The 22,554-nt window shown below is 40.0% G+C and overlaps 1 protein-coding gene across 3 annotated transcripts in view; it reads right to left on the bottom strand.

Annotated features, from left to right (window-relative positions):
• Positions 1-262: 262 nt before the first annotated feature.
• The window catches only part of LOC119175758 (uncharacterized), a 57,776-nt gene continuing 35,484 nt past the window's right edge, over positions 263-22,554 (bottom strand). For 2 of the 3 annotated variants that reach the window (XM_037426715.2, XM_037426714.2), the window contains 2 exons: positions 19,478-19,634; positions 263-8,140 (listed from right to left, as the gene is read on the bottom strand). In XM_037426715.2, coding sequence (XP_037282612.1) covers positions 8,007-8,140; positions 19,478-19,634 — 291 coding nt within the window. In that variant the 3' untranslated portion in view covers positions 263-8,006. Of the gene's footprint in view, positions 8,141-12,910; positions 17,464-19,477; positions 19,635-22,554 lie in introns of those variants that run through there. The other variant, XM_075876123.1, reaches the window with a different exon arrangement.

Raw genomic sequence — 22,554 nt, 5'->3', positions numbered from 1 at the left:
ACATGGGCCGGGCATGTAGCACGTAGGCAGGATAAGTGCTGGTCATTAAGGATATTCCCAGAGAAAGCAAACACACAAAGGGGAAACAGAAAGTAAGGCGGGCCGATGAGATTAAAAAGTTGTCAAGTATAACATGGCAGCAGGAAGCACAAGACCGGGTCGTTTGACGGATCATGATGATGATGATGATGAAGTGCAGTGCCAATGCAAAGGGCTATCTACCTTTTGCAAAGGCAGGCCCCAAGAAACACTCGTACAAAAGTGATGAATAATGTCTCATGCTTTATTGCAGCCTTCGTTTCTAGAGTCGGTGCTCTAACAAAGTGTGGGCAAAAATCATACTTAACAGGTAACAACTTACTTTCAAAATAAACGTTAATTTCAAACACCATGGAAAATAAACATATACAACACTTGCCAATAGACGATAAAACACTGCTAAAATAATGAGGGGACAGAAAAGCACACATTTGACATAGTTAATGTTTTGAGAGAATGAAAGAAAAAAATTAAATGAAAAATACAAAAAGCTCCTTTTTAGCACCAAATCAAATGATCTGAAAGAAATATGTTCAAATGCTAGAAAATTTGCATTAAAACAAAAAAAAGCTGCCCATTTCATAGAAACTACAGGAAGATTACGTGACAAGCTTGGATGATTCTGAACCTAAGCAGAACTAAAATAAAATTGCTTAAATATCTTTCACAGCCTTAATGCCATATAGTAATCACAGACCACAATGTTTACTGTCACTTAAACACTGTGAACAGCCGCAGAATGGATGATACGTACAGAAAAGGAACGTATGCATTGGTACTGGACGGAGTTTTTATAGCACATACACACAGACCTAGAAATATAGTAATATTTCACAATAAATTATCCTATTTTGAAAAAAAAAAAGGAAGAACGAGAGTGCAGATGTCCGCATTTAAAAATCTTCAATCAGAAGGTAATTCAGAGAAATAAGCATTTATTCTATGCATACATTTGTTGAGTAATATCAGCCTTTAAACAGTATGCAGTTTAAAAGCCAATAAATGTTTTCAAAATAAAATAAAGAAGGAAGGAGACTATACTTGGGGACAACTTTCTGTGGCAATGAAGGGAAGGCTACGTGGGCGGAGCTACTGCTCCTGTACTCCTCCGCAAAGTAGTCAAGTTCGGCTCGCGTTTCGAATGATTGATTTATATATGGGGTTTAATGTCCCAAAACCACTATATGATTATGAGAGACGCCGTAGTGGAGGGCTCCGGAAATTTAGACCACCTGGGGTTCTTTAACGTGCACCCAAATCTGAGCACACGGGCCTACAACATTTCCGCCTCCATCGGAAATGCAGCCGCCGCAGCCGGGATTCGAACCCGCGCTCTGCGGGTCAGCAGCCGAGTACCTTAGCCACTAGACCACCGCGGCAGGGCTCGCGTTTCGAATGACGGCTGCGTTCATGTAATCCCACTGCACACAATTTGATTCACCTACTTACACAGCCATTTGTGACAAATTTGACACAAGCTTTTTCGGCGAGTCGTCGGAATAGCTGGAGGACGACGCGCGCTCACCTAAAGATGAAGATAGCATTTTGACTGCGAGGTACACGTAAAACATGCGATGTTTTCAGATGCGCAAAAACGCAAAATGACTCTTCAGAAAGCAACAACAAATAACAGTATCTCCTCGGCACCTGCGGCGTCTCTTCATAAACAGCATCAAGTACAAAATAATGTTGATCTTTTTTTGTTACTTTCACACGGAAAACACAGACGCGTTCGTGGCACTATATTCTACAGAAGTGGCACATGCCCACTTTGGCTCTGTAGCCTCCTCTTCATTGCCACAGAAAGTTGTCGCCGAGTATAGACTAATACATATGAACATAAACACAAGAAGCAAAGAAAACATGATGGAGATTTCTTGAAATAATATGAAAAGGCTTCAGCTATGCAAAATCATGATTAAATTATATGTAAAAATGAAACTGGCAGTATTGGTAAGATCAGTTTTACTAAAACAATCTAGAGCAAGAAAGAATATCTTAAAGATTTGTACTATAGTTTGGCAAAATGGAAGGAACTACTCCAGCAAGTTAAAAGCTATGAGACCTTTTTAGACGTGCCTAAATTGAGGCAAGTGCAACAAGATTACAGATCTGTTTTGTGTAAGGGAAACTTTGTGTAAAGAAGTCTAAACAACCAAACTTAATTCTACAAGAACTTACCCATGATCAAGACAGAAGTCTCAACATTAAAGCACACGTGACCTACCCCCAATAAAAAAAACCAGTCAAGCAAAGCCTAGTATACAAAGCATATCCGAAGTGCTCAGTTTCAGCTATCCTTAATTTCTCTCCATGCAAATGATTTTACGTAAGATAACTTGTCGCGATCAGGCAATATTTTTATGACGTTGTGAATTTACATAACCAACCTACATTTTCCTGCATAAGGCATATGTATAGCATGTTTTGCTGCACACATGTACACATACTACAGTGGAATGTTATAGACCTTATCTTGTGCTCCAGCAAATAACAGAATCAAGATGTGAAACATTGTGCAAAAGTGGGAGAATGAAGGTCAAAAATGAACTTGGCAAGTATGTTATGGCAGTAAGTGAACTATACCCCATAGGAGCATGTGCATGTACGTATGAGCAGCAACAATAGAAGTGTTTGCTTTTGGCCTGAACATGTTAATGCAGCCGGTACATTTTCTACTGTGAAAGTGCTTTTAGAGTTGAAAAGCTTACATAAACGGCTTATCTGTGTAGTCTGAATTGCAGTAACAAATGGTATCATCACATGCAATAACCTTTAATTTAGCAAAGAACTAACCATTCTTGAGGGAGTTCAGCCATTTCTATCCCCTAGACCACAAGTTACAGGACCTTACTTGCACATGTAACTGATGTGGTGCCTGCCACATGCACAAAACAAGTGCACCAAAGTCTCAGTACAAAAGCCGTTAAAACCAAACAATACACTTTCGTTCACATAAAATATACATTGTGAATACCATAAGAGCCAGGCACAACCATTCCAAATGACACTACTGTGCGAGTTACATAACTTCACATGTTGAATGCGGCATTAAGGCAAACCTTTAGAAAAGACAATCGGGGGGAAAATGCAGGTGTACATATACACACGGACTGTGCTCCCTGGCAAAATGGGAGAGAGAGAGAGAGGGGGAGGGGGCATCATTAAGCGCCCCATCAGTGCTTTGAAGACGCCACTGCTACTAGTCCCAATCCTCCCTGAGGAAGGAACCAAGTCGGTTCCAAAACGGTGGATTTCTTCACATACTTTTGATTGGAGTTGAAATCATTTCCCAGTTTTCATACCAAATCAGACAGACATCTGTTGAATGTTTACATTCAAGTAAGTCGTACATAGTATGTATAATTTTGACAGCCATCAGACAGATGAAACAGTGAAGCGATATGGTAGACTATTTCGGTTCTTTGAAATGTGCAGTGCCCACGGATTCAAATGTGGCATCATTTTTGTAGAGCTCAGAATAATTGCATTATGACGAGACTAGTCTGGTCTCAAAAGGTAATGTTGGCTCTCATTCATGCATTCAAGTCGAAACCACACAAATGTGACCCAAACTGAAGATAGTGAAAACGAAAGTACGTGCCTTATTCAGCCATAAATTGTCCTGGTTCAATCCATGACTACTGTCTATGACAATAATTTCTGAAGTTAGGCAACATAAACACCACCATAAAAAACATTCTTACAATTAGAAAATACACTGCAAGTACACTTTTACATAGTAGAACTATGCTGAATTACTGACAATCAAAGGCAGACTCGAGAGTTTCATCTGTCTCTAAGCATAGTTTTTGGCAATGCCTGTAGGCACTTCAGGCATTTCACTTTCAAGAGCACAGGTATCAGTACTTGTCCAGCTCTACTGCTGAAATAATTGCAGACACTGGATTCAAGAATACCAGCCATAAATTGCGATTCAATCAGAACAATGTTGGTGTATACGAGCATCTAAATGCCAAATTGTGTACTAATATAATTAGGATTCCTTGCCTACATGACGTAATTAGAAACCTTCTCAGACCGGTATTATATTTCAGAGATCCCTAACTTTTTAGCCAGTGTTCCAATATTTATCCAACTTTAAAGCAACACTGATCATCACAAAAGGAAATGCTACTGATCGCACACATGCCGTAGGCATCAAGTGATGTTTTACCGTGCCTTCAAGCCTTGAAATTGGCAGGCTCCACATATAAACAATGGACATAGCTGCAATATTTGTGAAAATCAAGATACCTTGTTGCATGTCATTTCAAGTTTGCACAGACTGGCAGCCATTTGCAAACACGAAACCATGGCTAAAGCGGGACCATCCCTATGGTAGCTACTAGTGCACTACGGCTACACTCAAGTGATGCCATAGTCACGTAACATGAATTAATAAATACAGTATACAGCTGATGTCAACTGAAAAACCTGCAGCAATCAAAACATGCATCTGCTAATTTTAAACTATTTTATGGTTTTACTGTTGCTTTTGCTTGTGGCTCATTGAATTACAGTATCATTTTCATTACTTCGATTCAAAATTTATATCCAGAAACAAAGCTAACGAAGCTACATGAAATGCTGAAGCCCCTAGCTACAGGACACTCCGTGTAAAGGACATTTATGCATAGTACAAGAAAGGTAGTCAATATTGTGAAGCTAGCAATTCTAACATACCCTATTTGAAAACTCTACAAAACACAAGTTCTTTTACATTATAAATGGTCATGCTTTCACATAACTTATGAAGTCTGGCTGTCATACTTGCTTTGATGATCTGCAAGTGTCAAAGAAACAAGAACAATTATGTCTTGTAGTGCATTGCAAGAAAGCCACTAGCAAAGTTCCTCACAAGTTCTTGACAATATTCTCTCCCTTTCTTGTACTCTGCACAGATATGCTCAGTTTATGATGACATCTATGGCATAGAAAATATAGAACGTGGCCACAAGAATAACGTTACAAACAGTTCCTGTGTGCGATGCCTATCTATTTTTACCCGAGTCCAGATGACACTGTTTTAGCAGTTCTTACAGATTACCAGCACACCAGAACTGCCACTCAGGTACATGTTACAATGAAAATATTTCATGAAAATTAAGAAAGAAAAAGCCGGATGAAAATGGACTTTGACTAAATACAGCTCCAACATAATTTGCGTTTATATCAATACACAATAACGTCAAGCATGCTTGGTTTGTGGTATCAACATTGATCACAGTAATTTTCCTTCATTCAATCACAACTCTCACAATAAAATCATGATGTGGCTTTCGCACGTTGGGGACACAGTGCAGCACGAATCACAGAGTACAAACATTCCATTAGATGAAAGGCTAGCTCAGAAAATGACAGCAGCCGTTCCCACTCAAAAAGAGTGTTACACGAGGCTAAACGAAGACCAATACAGCAAACCATATTGCACATACACCGAGTGCTGCAAACATATCTCATATGCAGTAAATCTACAAGAACTGACAGCTTGAATATTGAGCACTATTCAATTCTCATTTTCTTAAGGAAGTTGACGTTTTGCAACTTGTATTTTGCAAACACAAGACATGGTGCATTCACAAAAGCTTGACGTAAGCTTTACATTCATACAATGGCGGCCCCCATTTGAAAGTTTTAGGTGACAACTGGTAATTGTCAACTTTGCCCTAATAGCAATAGGTGGCTATTCCTAAAACGACTGCACAGATGGATGGCTTATTCTCTGCTATACCCCCTAATCATACTAGTAGTTGTTGTAATGGTTGTACTACCTTCTGGAAGTGCTGCATTTCATCATAGAGTAGGATACTTTATTAGCTAATTGCAAAAAAATGAGACTGCACATTTCAAAGAAGTGATCAGTTTTTATGCTTGAACAGAATTGCTCGGCTCACTCCTTGCCTATACAGCCATCAGGAGTAGTATACTATGTTTTGCATAAAGGCCGTGTTATCACAGTTAAATCTCCATAGCCGTTTCCGTAGCAGGCACCTCATGCTGACCAAAGAGTATGCTACTTTTGCACAAGTAAAGCGATTCATACTGTAAGTCAAGCAAAATATGCAAGTTAAATATGATTTATCTTGTTAAGTCTGCCATATTTCTACCGAATCACTAACAAAATATGTAAACGAGAAGCATGAGAAGAATTTGTTGCTATAGGCTATCAAGGAGAAGCCAAAAGACAATGAAAATCTCCCTTTCACTGTGTTTTGTTTTCAAAGTATGTAGCCTCATCATGTGAATAAGACTTTCGAGATGGGTGGTACCCTTGAGTTAGGTTTGGTTCCTGCTTCTTGTGGTTAATATTTTCATCTGCATGTTAGAACAGAATTTCGCAGTTGTGTCAGATACATATTGCATTCTTGATTGATCATATGTAAAAATACCTAATACCTGCATTTCAACACGATGCCTTATGCTTTATTAAGCATAATGAATGATGCTATTTGCCTCCATAAATTAGACCCACCCAGACTAGAGTTTTTATTGTCACAAACATATGGTTTAGGTTTAGAAATGACGAACTCAAAAGTGATTAATTAATAATTTATAGGTCCAGGTTAAATAGAATATTTTTGCATTTCATAACTTGCTTTTAAAAGTGAACCATATTCCACTCATACCTGTGCTGACACAAGCGAGTGTTCATTATTAAATTTTACAAGCATGCTTTAATGCATTGTTTAAGGAATACTAGTTTGTATTTTCTTTTGCCTTTCAAGTGTTCCTTCTTTCTTAACTTGCCTTGCATGGATCAGTACTTGATTCAATTTGAAGCCAATTGAGAGTAATAAGAAATGGATAATAATTATACATTGGACTGATGGCTGATTTTACAAATACAGTAATATGGAACACTAATATGTGTGATGACTTGAAAACTTTACTGAGAAGCTCCCCAGCATTTCCTCATTCCTAAATATGTTATATATCAGCCAAAATTATGGTGGCTTATGAAAGCAGCAACTATAAGATAAATTTAAAAAACGTTTTCTGATACACCAATGGTAAGCCACAGGCAAATATGAAAACTGTAAAAAATCTAACATTTTTTAAATTCAAACTAAAAGCTAAAATTATACGTTAAGAAACCAGATCACTTACAGCAAGTCATCCTTAAGATTCAACACAGAGGTTGTTGAGAAGCTTTACAAAGCATTTTAATTCCTCATTCTGCTATAAGTGTTTATCTTAATAAGGAGGCCTAGGTAACAATAGACATGACGATCACTACGAATATGTAGATGCAATGCATGGTAATCGCACTAAAAAGAGTTTAAAGCTTTGATGATGATTGATAATAATGTCGTACTTTGTGCTAGAAGATATTGGTGTTACTATAGATGCTTTCAACAAGTGAACATGCTGAACTTCAGATCGAGCTGTGCTAATTAAAGATAACAGTGGAAGCACTATTCTTTCCACAAAACCAGTTTTGTGTGGAAATGGTGTCACCTGTCCCTACAAAAACACTTGGCTACTTGTCCACAGGTAGGTTCTTCTCTACAGCTAATGACTAACGTGATGTGCACTGACTGCACACTTTGATAGGCTTCATCTGCAAGTACTCCATATCTTTCAAGAAGCAATAAATACAGCTGAGTTACTACGTACAGTACTTGGCACAGACCAAAACAGTAAACCAAAGCATATTAACTGCAGCTGCACCATAAACTTGCCAGAGGCCAGGGTCATTGCGGCTCAGAAAAAACAGTAGCAAAATAGAAGATTAGATCCTTCATACAACGTAAGTACCAAGCATATTTACTAGCATTGCTACTGATTCATTCATGTTTTGGGTGAAATATGGTTTGAAAATCACGCTGCAATACTCATCATTTCAAAGCCACGAATCTGGTCTTTAGAACAGCATTCAAGCAGATGCATCACACAATCAAATAGGCATTCAGTCAACTTTAGGTGCGCAGACACTTAGCGAAAAATTCCAGTGCCAACCATGACTAGAGGCCCGTGTAAACTGGGTCCCGACGACTTTCTGCAACCAGGGAGCTGATTTCAGTTGGATTCTGAGACTGACGCTTCCATCTGGTGTAGTAATATCGGGCTGACAAGATTCCTACCATTAGGACAACAGCTGCAAAGACGAAACAACAAAAAGAAGTAAGATAACAAACAAAATCTATTATTCCATCACAGTGGAACCAACACATATTTTACCCACTTCTGCAGTAGCTCCACTTGTGCATAGACATGCTACTTATTTTCAGTTAGCTGGCAGTGCATCCCATTAATGAATAATCCTGTTTTGCTTATGGCTTCTAGCTTATATTTTTTTTACAAGCAAACAATTCAATATGAGGGAACACAAAGAACCGAAAAAATGCATCGGCACTAATCAAATGTCACCGTTTCTTGCTCCACGCGGACAAGCAAGAGTTCACGCAGCATCTCAACTGGCTGGTGCCTGAATATGGCGACCACAGTGACATCAGTACAAGTTACGTATATCTAATATGTTTTTTCCACTGTTGCACTGAGGATAAACACACGCCAAATGATTCGAATAAAGGGCAGTACACTGTTGAAGCACAAAGCAGGTTAAAAAAAAAGCCAAGCTTATGCGGAATATGCAGCATAGTCACAGCAAAAGCTGGAGGAAGGGGCTTTTTAGAACCTTATGTCATAAAACGAGGTTGAAATGAAGTAGCAACACATGCATCCATCTTACAGATTGACAAGCTCACTACCATGTAGTGAAACAGACAAAGCTAACACAGAGGTAACCTGTATGGTAGGCCTTGAATGCTTTGCCAATGCCTCATACCCTTTCCTGGCTATACTTGGTCACAATTTAACTTCACATATGCCAAATTTGGTATTACATGACACCAATGGATCCCCAAAGTACGTGACTGGTGCAAACTTGGTGATCATGAGATGCGTGTCATGTGAGAACATGACTACATGCCACAGTCAAGGCGCCAATACATTTTGACGTGACGTGGTTTGCGTGCTCGCCGGCGTTCACTTTTTCACGTCATGCCGGCGTTGCCACGCCAGGCGCCGGTCCTGCCATATACTCGCAGGCGCGCCCTGGGCTGCGTTTCAGCGTCCCTCCGTTACGAGAAGAGGGAGACGCACTGTTGTCTGGGTAATGTATCGGCACCAAATGCAGCATGTCGCCTTTCGCGCCGGTTGCCGTCGGGCTGCGCCGACGGACGCTGCTCGCACCTGGCGTCAGACTATAGAGAGCTCGTGTTTTGCTAGGGTGGCGTCGCTGTGCCCAGCGTGCGCGCATGACAATGCTACAATGGAGTATAGTGGGCACTCCATGATGCGCTCGCGACCATTTTGCTAGCTTTACATATACCAAACTTGGCGTTACGTGACATAAATGAATGACGAAATATATGACTGGTGTAAACATGACAATCCTGACACACGCGTGTCATGTAAGAACATGATAACATACCACGCTCATAGCGTGCTCGCGGCCGTTTCGCTAGCTCCACATATACTCAATTTGGTTTCACGTGACTTGAATAGATGACGAAGGTAAACGACACATCCAAACTTGATAATCATGACAAGGAACTCATGTACGGCATCATTCTTTTTTTTTTATTTAAGTATACTGCAGACCTTCTCTGTCCAAGCAGGAGTGGTACATATGATATACAAACAATGATGTCACTTACAGAAAGGCACCGACACAATCCAAGAAAAGAAAAAAAAACTATTGAATTCCAAGTAGCCAAAACAACAGTGTCATAATGCAACGTTCAGAATCATGCTAAAAGGACAAACCAGTCCAAAGGAAAGAAACTGCTCACAATAAATCCCTATTCGTACATTTGCGTCTATTGTTAAAAACTTATAGTTTTAATCTTTTCAATAAAGGATTCTACGGTGTCACAGTTCACAGCTATTATTGTAAGTTGATTCCAATATGCAATTGATGACGAAAAAACAGAGGTTTTGTGAATGTTGTTGTGACTTGTGGGCAGTCGTATTGTCTTATTGTGGTTAGTTCTTGTGGAATGCCTGAAAGGTTCAAGAAGATAGTCTGATCTGGATTATATTTCCCATGATAAAGAAGATACAGGAATTTAAGTTTAGAATGTATTCTCCGTTTGGAAAGGCAATGAAGTTCGGCTCTTTTACGCAGATTAGTAACACTGGTATACCTGGAGTAATCGGAAAACACAAATCGAACTGCTAAGTTTTGCACTCGCTCAATTTTACTAATGAGAAATTTATGATGTGGACTCCAAATTATATCGGCGTATTCTAGTGCTGGTCTAATCAGGGTCTTATAGGCGGTTAGCTTTACTGCAGGGGGAGTGTTACGGAGTTTTCTCTTTAGGAAGCCCAATTTACCTTGCCCTTTCGTACAAATAGCAGTTATATGTGGACCCCAATTAAGGTAGGATGTTTATGTAACTCCCAAATATTTAACTTGATTGCTTTTAATAATTTCTAAATTGTCTATTGTATAAGCAAATTTGAGCAGTTTTTTCTTATTCGTGAAAGTTATGGCTACGGTTTTCCGCGCGTTCAATGTCATTCCCCACTGGGAACACCAGGCTTGAATTTTTGTTAATGAGTGATTAAGGTTAATCTGGTCCTCAGTTCGATTTACCCTTGTGTACACAACGCTCATTCACTTCATCTCGTAATGTTGTGCTGATTTTAAAGTGACATATCAATATTTCTCATTCGTGCTTCGCATACCATCGATTCCCACTGTACGTGGAATCTGCCCATTTTTTCCTTTTTGTAAGCCAATGTAACCCTTCTATTTACTTCTTGCCACATATTACCTGTTGTGCTGAACTAGGCAAGCTGTTGAGTTAGGTTAGAAAAAGTATGAGCATGAAGGCAAAGCAAAATACAGGTATAGGCTATCTATGGTGGTGTGAAGGATTTAGATTAGATTATGTGCATGAAGGCAAAGCAAAACACAGCTATAGGCTATCTACGGTGGTGTGAAGGATTAAGATTAGATCATGTAGTGATGCCAGTACCAACATTTGTGACTGCCATTATCTGCATAGTGAGAGACTTTATCCAAGTTGAATGTGCACGAAAAGTTTATTTGCTAAATTAGCATTTACAATAAAACATTACAACCTCGGTCCACTGTGAATTCAGTACCCTGAATGAATTTTTCGGGGCCAGTCCTAAGGGTAGCTGTGTGGAACTTATGATGAATTCGATTGGTCACTTTTTAACGCTCCTGTATGCTATGAAAAGTGGTAGTGTAGTCCGGGTGGAGTGAAGTTCTCAAGACTTGGATGGTTCTTTTGGAGCACTTGCAACTGCTACATTTTTATGGAGTGAGAGCATGGATTTAATCTGGTTAAGAGGAGGTGTCACATACTGTAGTTTGCACTAGTTACGATTTCCTTGTACAACGAAATGGTAGAGAACAGGCTAGTCGTTACGGTTAGACTTTGCTCTCACTGTTTGCATTATGGAGGCACAGCAGTACGTAAGTGGTAAAATTCTCTTCCGCTTCATCTCATGTCACAGCAACAACAAAGTATTTGCAATGTTTTGTCCCAGTTATTTAGATTCACTGTTTGTTTTGACCAGTGCGTCGGAACGAAATGTTTTTCGTTTCAGTTTTAGTTTTATTTCAGTGCAAAAAGTTCCATTCCAATGCTGTTAAGTATTGACTTCCCTTGGTCAGGCCAAGGTTCACCCCATCCTTATTCTTCTAGCTATTTCACTCTCATGGTTCAGCTTCGTGGTTACTACCTTTCCTAAGTAGACATATTCCTTTCAACTTCCAGCATTTCTCCACCTATCACAAAGTAGTGTTTTCCGCACACTACTTCAGTTTTGTGCACATTAATTTTCAGAGCTACTTTTGTGCTTTCCATGTCCAGTTCAGTAATCATGAGCTGTAATTCGTCCCCTGTGTTACACATCAAGGCAATGTCATCAGTGAATTGCTGGTTACTAAGATACTCTCCATTAACTATTATTCTTAACTCTACCCAATCTAGGGTCCTCAAAACCTCCTGTAAACACGCGGTGAATAGAATTGGAAAGATCGTGTCTCCCTGCCTTACACCCTTCTTTATTGGGATTCTGTCGCTTCCTTTATGAAGAACTAAGATGGCTGTGGACCCACTGTAGATTTCTTCAAGTATGCTTATGTAGGGTTCTTCGATGCCCTGAACACAATAGAACGTATTAACACTAAAGGGTCCCTGAGAAGTGTCAAAGAAACATCGTGAATAATGAGAGACCACACAAAGAAGAATACAGACAGCGCTCTATCTGTGTTCTTCGTCTGGTCTCTCGTTTTTGACGCTGTTTCTTTTTCACAATGTCGTACCAACACACCCAAGCAACCACTTTACCTGACAAGTCCCACAATAGAACTTATTACGACTGAAGGGTCCTCAACATCGTTTTGTTTAAATTTATGAAAGTAAAGATACAAATAATCAAATAAGTCGTGCCACAATTAACATAAAGAATATTGTATCAACAGAGCTACGGGCAATTTCATTTTACCCTTGTTATTACAGCTTCTTTTCCTCCTCAAATTACAAGCCTACCATAGCCGAGTGACAGGTTTCCAGTAGATGAGTGGTCACTGCTAAGCTCCATTTTTGAGTGAACTCTGTAAGACGCTTTCTTGTCTCTGACAGGCCTAATTTATTTTAAGGCAGTGCCTTTATCCTAAGCATACACTTCTGTTACGACTGTCCTATATGGGAAATGGTGGTTCAGCAGTTGAAGTGGGCAGAAATCAATAATGACTACAGTAAGCAAGAATATGGTTCAGAGCCACAAATGAGGAGGTGTCATCAGGCCACTTTTGTACCGATTGCAGCTGGCCCCACTGCAGCCTATTCTAGGTGTTGCAGCTTGTGGTTCAGTTCAGTTCAGTTCAGTTCAGTTTATTCAATCATTCAAAATACAAAATTCGTAGAGTGTAGTATGCAGACGAGGGTCCCAAAGTCAAGCGACTGCAGGGGGACCCTCGGTTAAATATAACAATAAAATGATTAATTAAAACAGCACGTAAAATACGCAACACAAAGAAAAATAAACAGTGAACTTACATAAAATAACATCAAGTAAACAAAACAGGCAGTCAGAATGCGACACAAAAACAATATTAATAAGATTATATAAGTAAAACATAATCACGCCAAAATGCAATAACGTAAATTTGCAAAGACTTTCCCATTTCATGCCCGGATACCAAGAATCGTTTAGTAATCATCGTTGTCAACCTAGTTGTGCAAGATGAAGTTTTTAAGATCACGTTTGAATGCATGAAAAGATGATGATGATTTTAGTGTAAAGGGCAGGTTATTCCACAATTTGATGACCGCGAAGGCGGACGTCATTTTGCCATAATTGGTGTTACATTTAGGTAAAAGGAAGTTGTGACTGTGGGCGAATCTAGTGCTATTGGTGTTAGTGAGTAAACTAGCATCGATTAAATCAAACACAAGCTGTTTGTTAAGTTGTTTATATAACAATGTGATTAAGTGAAATTTAAATAAGCCAGGCACAGTAAGAATACAGTTAGCCTGAAAGAGTGGGGTAGCATTAGAATAAGATGAACTGTTGGTAATAATGCGCATGGCCTGATTCTGAATGTGCTGTACAGACGAAATATGAATGTTATATGTATTTCCCCATGATGTAATGCCATAGGTGATGTGACTATGTATGAAGGCAAAGTATAAAGACAATAAGGCTTCAAGTGAAAAAAAAGGACGAGATTTGATGAGTGATCTTATACCAAATGCTGTTTTTTGTTTAACGTAAAGAATATGATTGGTGAACTTTAAATGAGGGTCCAATTTTATGCCCAGAAAACACACACAGTTAGACGCAGGAATGAAATGATTGTCAATGAACACTTGTGGAATGAAAGGTAGCATTTTTTGTGATGTTTTAAAAACCATGAATTGAGTTTTGAGCGGGTTTAAAATTAAGTTGTTTAAGCGACACCATTCAACGACATTAGTCAGTTCCTTGTTCAACATATTGATCAGAGTAGGTAATGATTGATGCGAGATGGAAATGGTCGTATCATCAGCGTAAAGAATAACTTTAGAATCTCCAAGGCAGTCAGGCAAATCATTAATATAGATACAAAACAGTAAGGGTCCAAGAATAGAACCCTGTGGGACCCCTTGATTAATTATTTTAACATTAGAATAAACGCCCCCAATGCAGACTGATTGTTCACGATCAAGAAGGTAGTTTTTTATGAAGGTCAAGGATGGGCCAGTGATACCCAAGGACTCTAATTTGCTAAATAAAATACTATGACTAATAGTATCAAAGGCTTTCGTGAAATCAAGAAATACAGACCCTGTGAAATTACCGTTGTCGATGGACGTTTTCAAGAAATCGGTTAATGATAGCAATGCTAAATTCGTAGAACTACCAGCCCGGAAACCAAATTGACAAGGCTTTAGCAGACTAAATTTATTGAGGTACTTATTAATACGTTTCACAAATAATTTTTCAATTGTCAGTTGAAATTGCCTACATGTGTAACACACATACCTTAAACTGGAAATATATGTATCATATATAGAGACTGTAATTCTAAACGCTAAATAAGATGTATTAAACAGGAGCCAACTACATGAAGTAACGTGAAAGACTTTATTTCATAGTATGTCAAGAATTCCCAGCAGATGGCATAAGAAATTGCTTTTTGCGACTTTCTGTGGAACAATAAAATTACGGTTCTTACTTGCATAAGGAATTGCATGCACAATTCTTGCGATCTGTTCGTTTGCCCCAATACATTACAGCACATGTAGTGGCCACTTATTTTACGTACCGTATTTACTCGGGTAGTTCTCGCACTCGCATAATTATCGCACCCCCGACATCGCCCGACAAAAATACGCTTTCTTTTTTTCCTCTAGTAATTATTGCACCACCGAAATTTGCCGCAACCATGTCTGCTCGTTCCAGCCACTGATGATGACAGCGTGTGCCGTCTGGCGCCATCTCCTAAGCATAGAGCGTATTATTGTACCAAAATTCAATCCAATTCAATCCAAGCCAAAGTGGCAAGTGCGCGTTGCGGCGAGATTTCTGTGTTGTGCCTGTAATCTTGTTATGTTATGGGGCGATACGAAAGCTACACGGCTGCTTTCAAGTTGAAAGCGATTGATCATGCACTAAACAACGGCAACAGGGCCGCTGGTAGGCCCTTTGGAGTAGACGAGTTTTGTATTCGCTACTGGTGATGGCAGCTAAAAGCTACCAAGACGTGTTGGGCCTTCCGTGTGCCTAATACTGGGATTGATGGTAAACTTTATTTCTTCAGAAGGTAACTGCGGACGATTCTGTTAAATGGCCATCAGCCTAATACTGACGTCCTTTGCTTACCTTTTGCGTACTCCTGTTGGGCGACGAATGCTACCGCTACGCCCGCAACGCCCACAAGCTTTGCGTACGGTATTCTAATTCTCGACTATTTGATTACACCTTTTGTGTCTAAAATGAATCTTGCCTTGTGTTGTACCTGTGCTTTTATTGTTCTGGTGTGAGAATCCTGACTTGCGGCCCCTTCATTTTCTTTTTCGCTCTGTATGTTTTCGTGGAAAGTTTTCCCCGCGTAATTCTCGCACTCCCCAACTTTGCATCGGTTTTCCACCCAAAAATGTGCGAGGATTATGCGAGTAGATATGGTATGAGAACAGTCACTTTTTCCATCACTACTTTTTAAGCGTCTCTTTGAAAGGCAGGAATACAAGGGAACAAACAAAAAGTTACTGTTTCGCATCAAGAGTGAAAAAATCAATGAGACAGCAACGAATTGGAATGCCACACTCAAAATGGCAAGAGTGAAACTGGCAAGAAGAGCGCATTGCTCAAGCCCAAAGAACGCACGAAAAGAACACACGCAGGATGAGTGCGAAATAGCAATGTTCACAGCTCGACACTTATGTAACACGTTCAAACACAAAGGACACATGAAATATGTACACAGGTATACACAGGACGAGCACAAACTGACAAGTGCCACAGTTGTTACTTCACTGTGTGGAACAGCACTCTTATTTCGTAGCAAGGCCTTTGCAGCAAACGAAGTGACCTTTGTGTGCTCTGTAACCTAAATGCAATCTTTCCGATGAAAGCGCATGACCTACAAACTACCTCCATTGCAAGATAAGCGCACGCATAGGCACGGGGGCTTTCACCCCATAGGGCAAAGTACAGGTTGAAGAGCCTGCACTTCACGCCATCTCTCTGGTAATGCAGACAACTTACTGGTAATATTGACGCTAGGTAGACTGGCAACTATAGTAGCCAGCCTCTGAAGAGGACAACGAAGTAGTTCTCGGTGCGCGTGCTCTGGTGTTCGCGTTTCTGGCCCTTGGGTTACGAAAGAAAAACGCCCTATTTCGTACCTGCGTGCCTGTGTCTTTGTGACAATATATAGAACACGCCGATACTCTCCTGAGATTGGGGTAGCACCAGCCATAAACGGCAGATATAACTAGATTGCTGCTAGTATGCTGAAGGACAAGTGCTTCTTTTGCTAAGTGGTTAACACCATGCGCTGTGGAACTGGAGGTTGCCCATTTGGTTCCAGGCATCAGAAAATATTTCTCTCAATGATTTATTTTCGTGGCTTTTTTTTTTTTGAGTGTGTGTGTGGGGGGGGGGGGGGGAAGACACGACAGCGACAGCAAAAAGTAGCCTTGAGTGCCTATATATTTGCTATCATAATCAAAGGAATAATATGAAAGGGCGAGCAAATATCAAAATTTTCAAATACGAATACATAATTTCAAGTATGAATCGAATATATTGAATAATGAAGAGGTGCAATTTTTTTCCACCAGTAATATCTTACTCCATCATATTTAGGTTGCAAACAGTACATTTGTTATTATAGTCAGTTATTGCACAGAAAAATTTAAAAAAATGTCCCCATTTGTACTTGCCAGAATGCATAAGACTAATAGGTGAGCTTGTAACTGGGATGTTGGGTTGAATTCCCTTGATATACAAACATTTTGTATCTTTTTTTATGTGGTAGCAGTTTATTACAAAACAAAGAAAGAAAAGCTTTTGTACCTGCCTTGATGACTAGTGAGCATGAGGCAATTGGTTCGATTTTGTAACAGTTGACACCCGTGTACTTAAATCTAAGCGATTATTAAAGCAGTCTAGGAGCTCACAATTCATCCAGATTAAGCTCGAAAGACCTCAATTTTATAGTTTTATTTTTAATTTTGTCCCTTGTTGTTATATCGGGTCAAGTCACTAAAGAAAATTGGAGTACTTGGGGCGCTTTTCAACTACGTAGCAATAATCGTTATCTCTGTTGCTTCCGTTGCCTTTCTCGAGAACCCTGCTCGCAATTTTACGATCAAGAATGCTGTGCTCTTTCCTCTCCTCTTCTCCTCCTGTTTCACGAAATGTTTGTTGGGCCTCAGTCATCTGCACCAAATGAATTTCAGCTTCGAAGCGAATAGTGATTTTGGTCACATAATTTCGTATCGAATTCAAATAGTACATATGACATAAAAGAAAAATGGACATATTTATCATGACCTAACTAACCTGCACAATATTTTAAAAAATGAAATAGAGCCTTTATGCACATTCCCCTTTTTTCTTCTCGTTCAAAAGAAGTAGAAACAACTTTGAGTAGTAGCAAGATTTTCCTTTTAGCAAGATGTGAGTCATAACCCTTGAAATACGTAACATTGTAAGATTTATTGTACTTAGGGCATATAAACCGCCATTACTAGCTTTTAAGCTTAAAAAAATGAATTAATTTGAGAGTAATATTTTCACTTAAAGGCCAACTCCGGCGATTTTTCGAGGTCAGTGGATCTCAATGAAATTTACTGAGTACATTCATTTGCACATTTAAACCATTCATGCCAAATTGCAGGCTTGAGAGTTTTGCAGATTCTTTTCACATGAATGTTGTAGCTTGCCTTAAAACGCTCACCTCGCTTGCAAGAATTATTGGCTACATTGTGTGTGTGACGTTGAGTTTTCTCTGGCACAAGTGACAAACTGATGTGCCACTGCAACATCTGCTATGGATTGTATGAATTTGGCCGGCGCTTCCTTGGTTGAGCGTGAGATTTCCTTTTCCATCTTGGTGGGCGTGCGATAGGTGCCAAGTGGCGTTGCGTTGTGAGCCACACACGATTCCCCATATGTCTACCACAAGAGCGTAAGCGTTTTAGCCGATCGCCGTGAATGGCGTGGACAAGTGGTGCCATTTAGTGGGCATTATGTGCGATCAGGCAGGTTCCGGCAGCGTCAGGCAAATAGTTACGTCACATGTAAAAGTGCACTCGACTGAGTTTTGGTCTCGGTATCGCGGTTTTTCAGTAATTAAAAACTATTTTCAAATTTTTTGAGCATTTCAGTTATCGGGCGCGTGCGAAGACTGTCTAAGGAACACAAAAGCACCATTATCCTGACATGGTAAGAAAATTGCTGGAGTTGGCCTTTAAAGGGGTCGTGCGAGACATTTTCAAGTAGCCATGGAATGCATTTACTAAAGAGGCTTATTTATTGCCCCATGAATTAACCACCACAAATATTTTTAGAATCCGTCCGGTACGGGCGGAGCTGCAAAGTTTTCTCGCACGCTGCTAGTGCATTCTCTCTTCTCATCCCAAACGAAAGCAGTGGAAGCTAAACAGGGAGGGATGGCATGAACAAGAAAATACGTCACACATGCTTTCTGAGCTTGTGGAGTCATTTGCCGAGAGAAGAGAGCAATTTTTAGCTGACTGAGAATTTATTGTGAATCGCACGCCGCGTGCTGCGCTATAATATTTGATTTGTGAATCCTCGGTAGCCTTGACTACTGATTGGCAGCGTTTTTGACAATGCTCAAAAAGTGTTGCAGGGCCCCTTTAAATTTGAAGGGGGGCTTTGAGACAAAGCAGGGTTTTTCCTAGATAAGTGCTTTCACCGTTCAGCACCCCTACACTGCAGTGAAACCGCACTTTCAGGCTATACATTTGGATTAATATGCATTTATTCGTTCTTTGCTAATACTTTGAAATTTTCAATAATTTAAATTCGATCTGAAGTGAATTCAAATACCCTAATATTCATTTGAATATTCAAAGCATTCGAATATTTGCACAAGCCTACGAACGAACATTCATGAACATCGAATATTCGAGGAATATTCGAGTTAGTTGGGATTATTCAAAATTTTCGAATATCTGGTTATCGAATCAAATACAGATATTACAAATGCAATATTCACCGAATATTTGAAACTTTCAAATATTTGCCCACTACTAATAATATGGCTTGTTCCATTCAGAAATTTGAGGAAACACCAGTGCATGCAGTAGTTATTTCCATGGCAAATTACATTCTTTAGAGTACTTGTTCAAAAAAAGTAATAAAAATAAAGAACCCCGAAACTGTTCATCACGAAGTGTCTCATCAAGAAAGACAAATAACTTACAAAGGCAGACACCAATGATGATTCCAATTGCAGAATCCGACATGTAGCAATAATAGCCATGTTTGACAAACAGTGGTTTGTAACAATAGGTTGGCTGAATGCTCCCAGAAGGGCAAATGGCTTCATCAGGGCATGGGAGTGGGCCACAATGTGCACACTGCAAGAAATTAACCAAGTCATTAGTAAAGGAATGCATCATGACAGCCTTAGCAAAACATTTCCTACAAAACTGATGCTAAGGTCATAGCTCAGATGTTTTACGCTCAATATCATTCAAATAAACTCAAGGAAGTGTGAGCTGCCCTAGCTGTTAAGCTGAAAAGATGCCCACAAAAAGTTGGCACACATTAGTAAGCTTAAAGAGGCCCTGACACCAAAATTTCATTTTTTAGATGTTTGTGCTGTTAAATATACCTGCATTCACAGGCACCTATGACCAAGTATTAATAGCAAGCATTGCTTACAACATCATTTACTTAATTTTTCAAAGCAAGCAAGTGCTTATCTCAGTTAACATAACCATGTGGTATCATAAATATGATGTGCATAGTAGCTGTCCAGTCCCACTGCAATATTTCGCCTCTTCCACAGATACTGCTATGCAACAAGCTTGCAAGGTGCAGATGACACTGCCTTGCATGACAAGGGCCTTTGTTCCTCTCTCTTTCCCTACATTGTCGCCGGACTGTTCTTTTAATGATACTGGCTACAAATGCCAGTGGTGTAGTGAGAAAATATTTTCGGAGGCACACTCAACTGTTAAGGGTGGGCTGTGTCGTGTGTCTTTTCTTGATATGTCTACAGCAGTAGACCAGAATTTCAGCAGGAGAATGTACATGACATGTCACGCCCTGGCTGATACAGCAGCACCCACGTGGTTTCATTCTTCCAGCACACAAAACCCCAATAAAAAAAATTGCACTCAGCGTCACCGAAGTCCTAGTGCACACGATTTCTTCTCACCCCATTGTGTTGAGGCACAGCTTTATTATGGTGTTGGGCGAGCTTTTTCTAATGATGCCAAAAATTTATCGTGTGATCGGATATAGCGAGACTAGCCTTAATTATACATTATAATGGAGTCCCTACGATTCAGTGTCATAAATATCAGTAACAAAAATACTCATCAAAGCATGAAAGTCACAAAGAAATATCTGGCAGTTAGAGGTCATTTGACCAAGAAATAGCAAAAAAAAATTTTGTGAATAGACCAATTTCACAAGGAGGCTGCCATTTTTTCCGCCGCAGCACCGCTTAGTGTCTGCGATGTTTCATCGCCGTGTCGATGTGCGGGGGTGTGTGGAGATGTGCGGCGGTGTGCGCTCAGTACACAGAGTTGAGCTGTTCTAAATGGTACACAGTAAAAACACAGCAACGCTTCGCGAGTGTAAAGACACTAGTAAGTAATTGCTAAGCTTTCAGCTTCAAAATGGCTGAAAAAGAAAGCAGCGGTGACTCACAAGCCCGACGATAGGCAGGAGATGAGTAGAATTTCAATGCATTCTTTAGGCAGCCTGTGTAAATTGGTATCAGGTTAGTATGTTTTGTTTTAGCTGGCCTTGCGAGATTCTAGGAGTATGCACTAATGTTAAGTTTTCAGACAACTCTCAAAGTAATGGGTGAAACGTAAATGAAGACGAGTATATATGTATGCCAGTGTTCAGCTGCACTTGAAATGCGTGCATTAGCGTTCAAATGACTTTTTTTTTCCTTTGCTGTGATTTTCTAACTTTAACGTAACTCTACAATCCCTAGCAGATCATCTCGTTCGGCTCAGTATATGGCAATACAAAGTTTATGGAACGAACGAAGCCTATACATCGATGCCTGTGGTGATTCCCATCGTCGTAGTCACAAGCTTGTGTCCGATTGTTGCACACGATAACAAATGGGTGTACGAAGGATGAGCTCGAACTTCCACGTAGAAGCAACACAAAGAGAAAATGAAAATACATGTCTTGCACATCCAGAAGCAGGGCATGGTGTAAATTCACTTTAACGAAAGCAGCTAACACTGGTGATACACTGAAAGTGTGCCCGTTTTCGGCAACAATTTTTTTTTTAAAGAAGCATAACAACGGAGCCCACGTGTTCAGACACGACCTGAATTTAAGGATTGTGGATTGATTATTCATGACACTCGGGATGCCATGAAAAAGCAAAAAAAAGAAAAGAGGTCGGTTGTCATAAAGCTGGTCCAATCATCGTCGCAAAATTGACATGTTGAGAAATGACGACCCATCGAAAAAATGCTAGACGCACGTTCCTGAGCCAAAGAAAACTTATGTCATGCAGGTATTTCTGCTATGCAGTTTGAAAAGTGCTCGTTCGATAATCTCGAAATTGCATGCGCTTAGATTTCGGTAGTCGCAGGCATTGCAACTCATGTGCTATTGCATAGAAATTGAGTATGTTGACGTCACAACGTAAGAATTTCGGGCAAAACATTTTCTGTATTAACCGTCAGCTTTGACATTGCTTCTCTTTGCTGCAGATGATGAAGTGTACCAGCACCTCACCAGAATCACAAACTGGTGTTGATGATGATGAGATGTGGGTTTTTTATGGCACAAGGGCCATACATGGCCAAAGAGCGCCATCAAAAATGCTAAAAGCATTTCAATAGACTGCGAGTTACCATGGCGTGTAAGGGAAGACAGCTATGGTAATGTTACGTGGCTGTACAGATGCCTAAAATTTTGTGCCCTGAGGGGGGTTCAACTCCTAAGTATTAAAATCATGGGGGTGATGAGAAACGTGTGTAGCTACAATAAATAACAGTGTTGGTGGTGAGGGTTGCTGGAGCCGCAACTTCGGTACGGTGGCTACACTACGGATCAGCTCAGGATATGGTCTGGAAACTATGTACACCCGTTGACAAAATAAGTCGGGACGTGCAACCGACGACCGCAATAAAACTGCATCGCCGTTCTATCTGACGTGGAAGGTGCACATGTGCATCCTTTCAATTTCGCAGCCATATATTTTTACTCTTTTGCAGCGTACCAGTGGTTACATGCAGCGCTTCGTGCTAGGTGTCGCTTTCTTCATTCCGTGAGGCGCTCAGTTCAACGGGG

This window comes from Rhipicephalus microplus, chromosome X (assembly GCF_043290135.1).
Source record: "Rhipicephalus microplus isolate Deutch F79 chromosome X, USDA_Rmic, whole genome shotgun sequence".
Taxonomy (NCBI): domain Eukaryota; kingdom Metazoa; phylum Arthropoda; class Arachnida; order Ixodida; family Ixodidae; genus Rhipicephalus; species Rhipicephalus microplus.
Note: the sequence above shows the minus strand (reverse complement) of the source record. Positions and strands in the feature narration are given on the sequence as shown.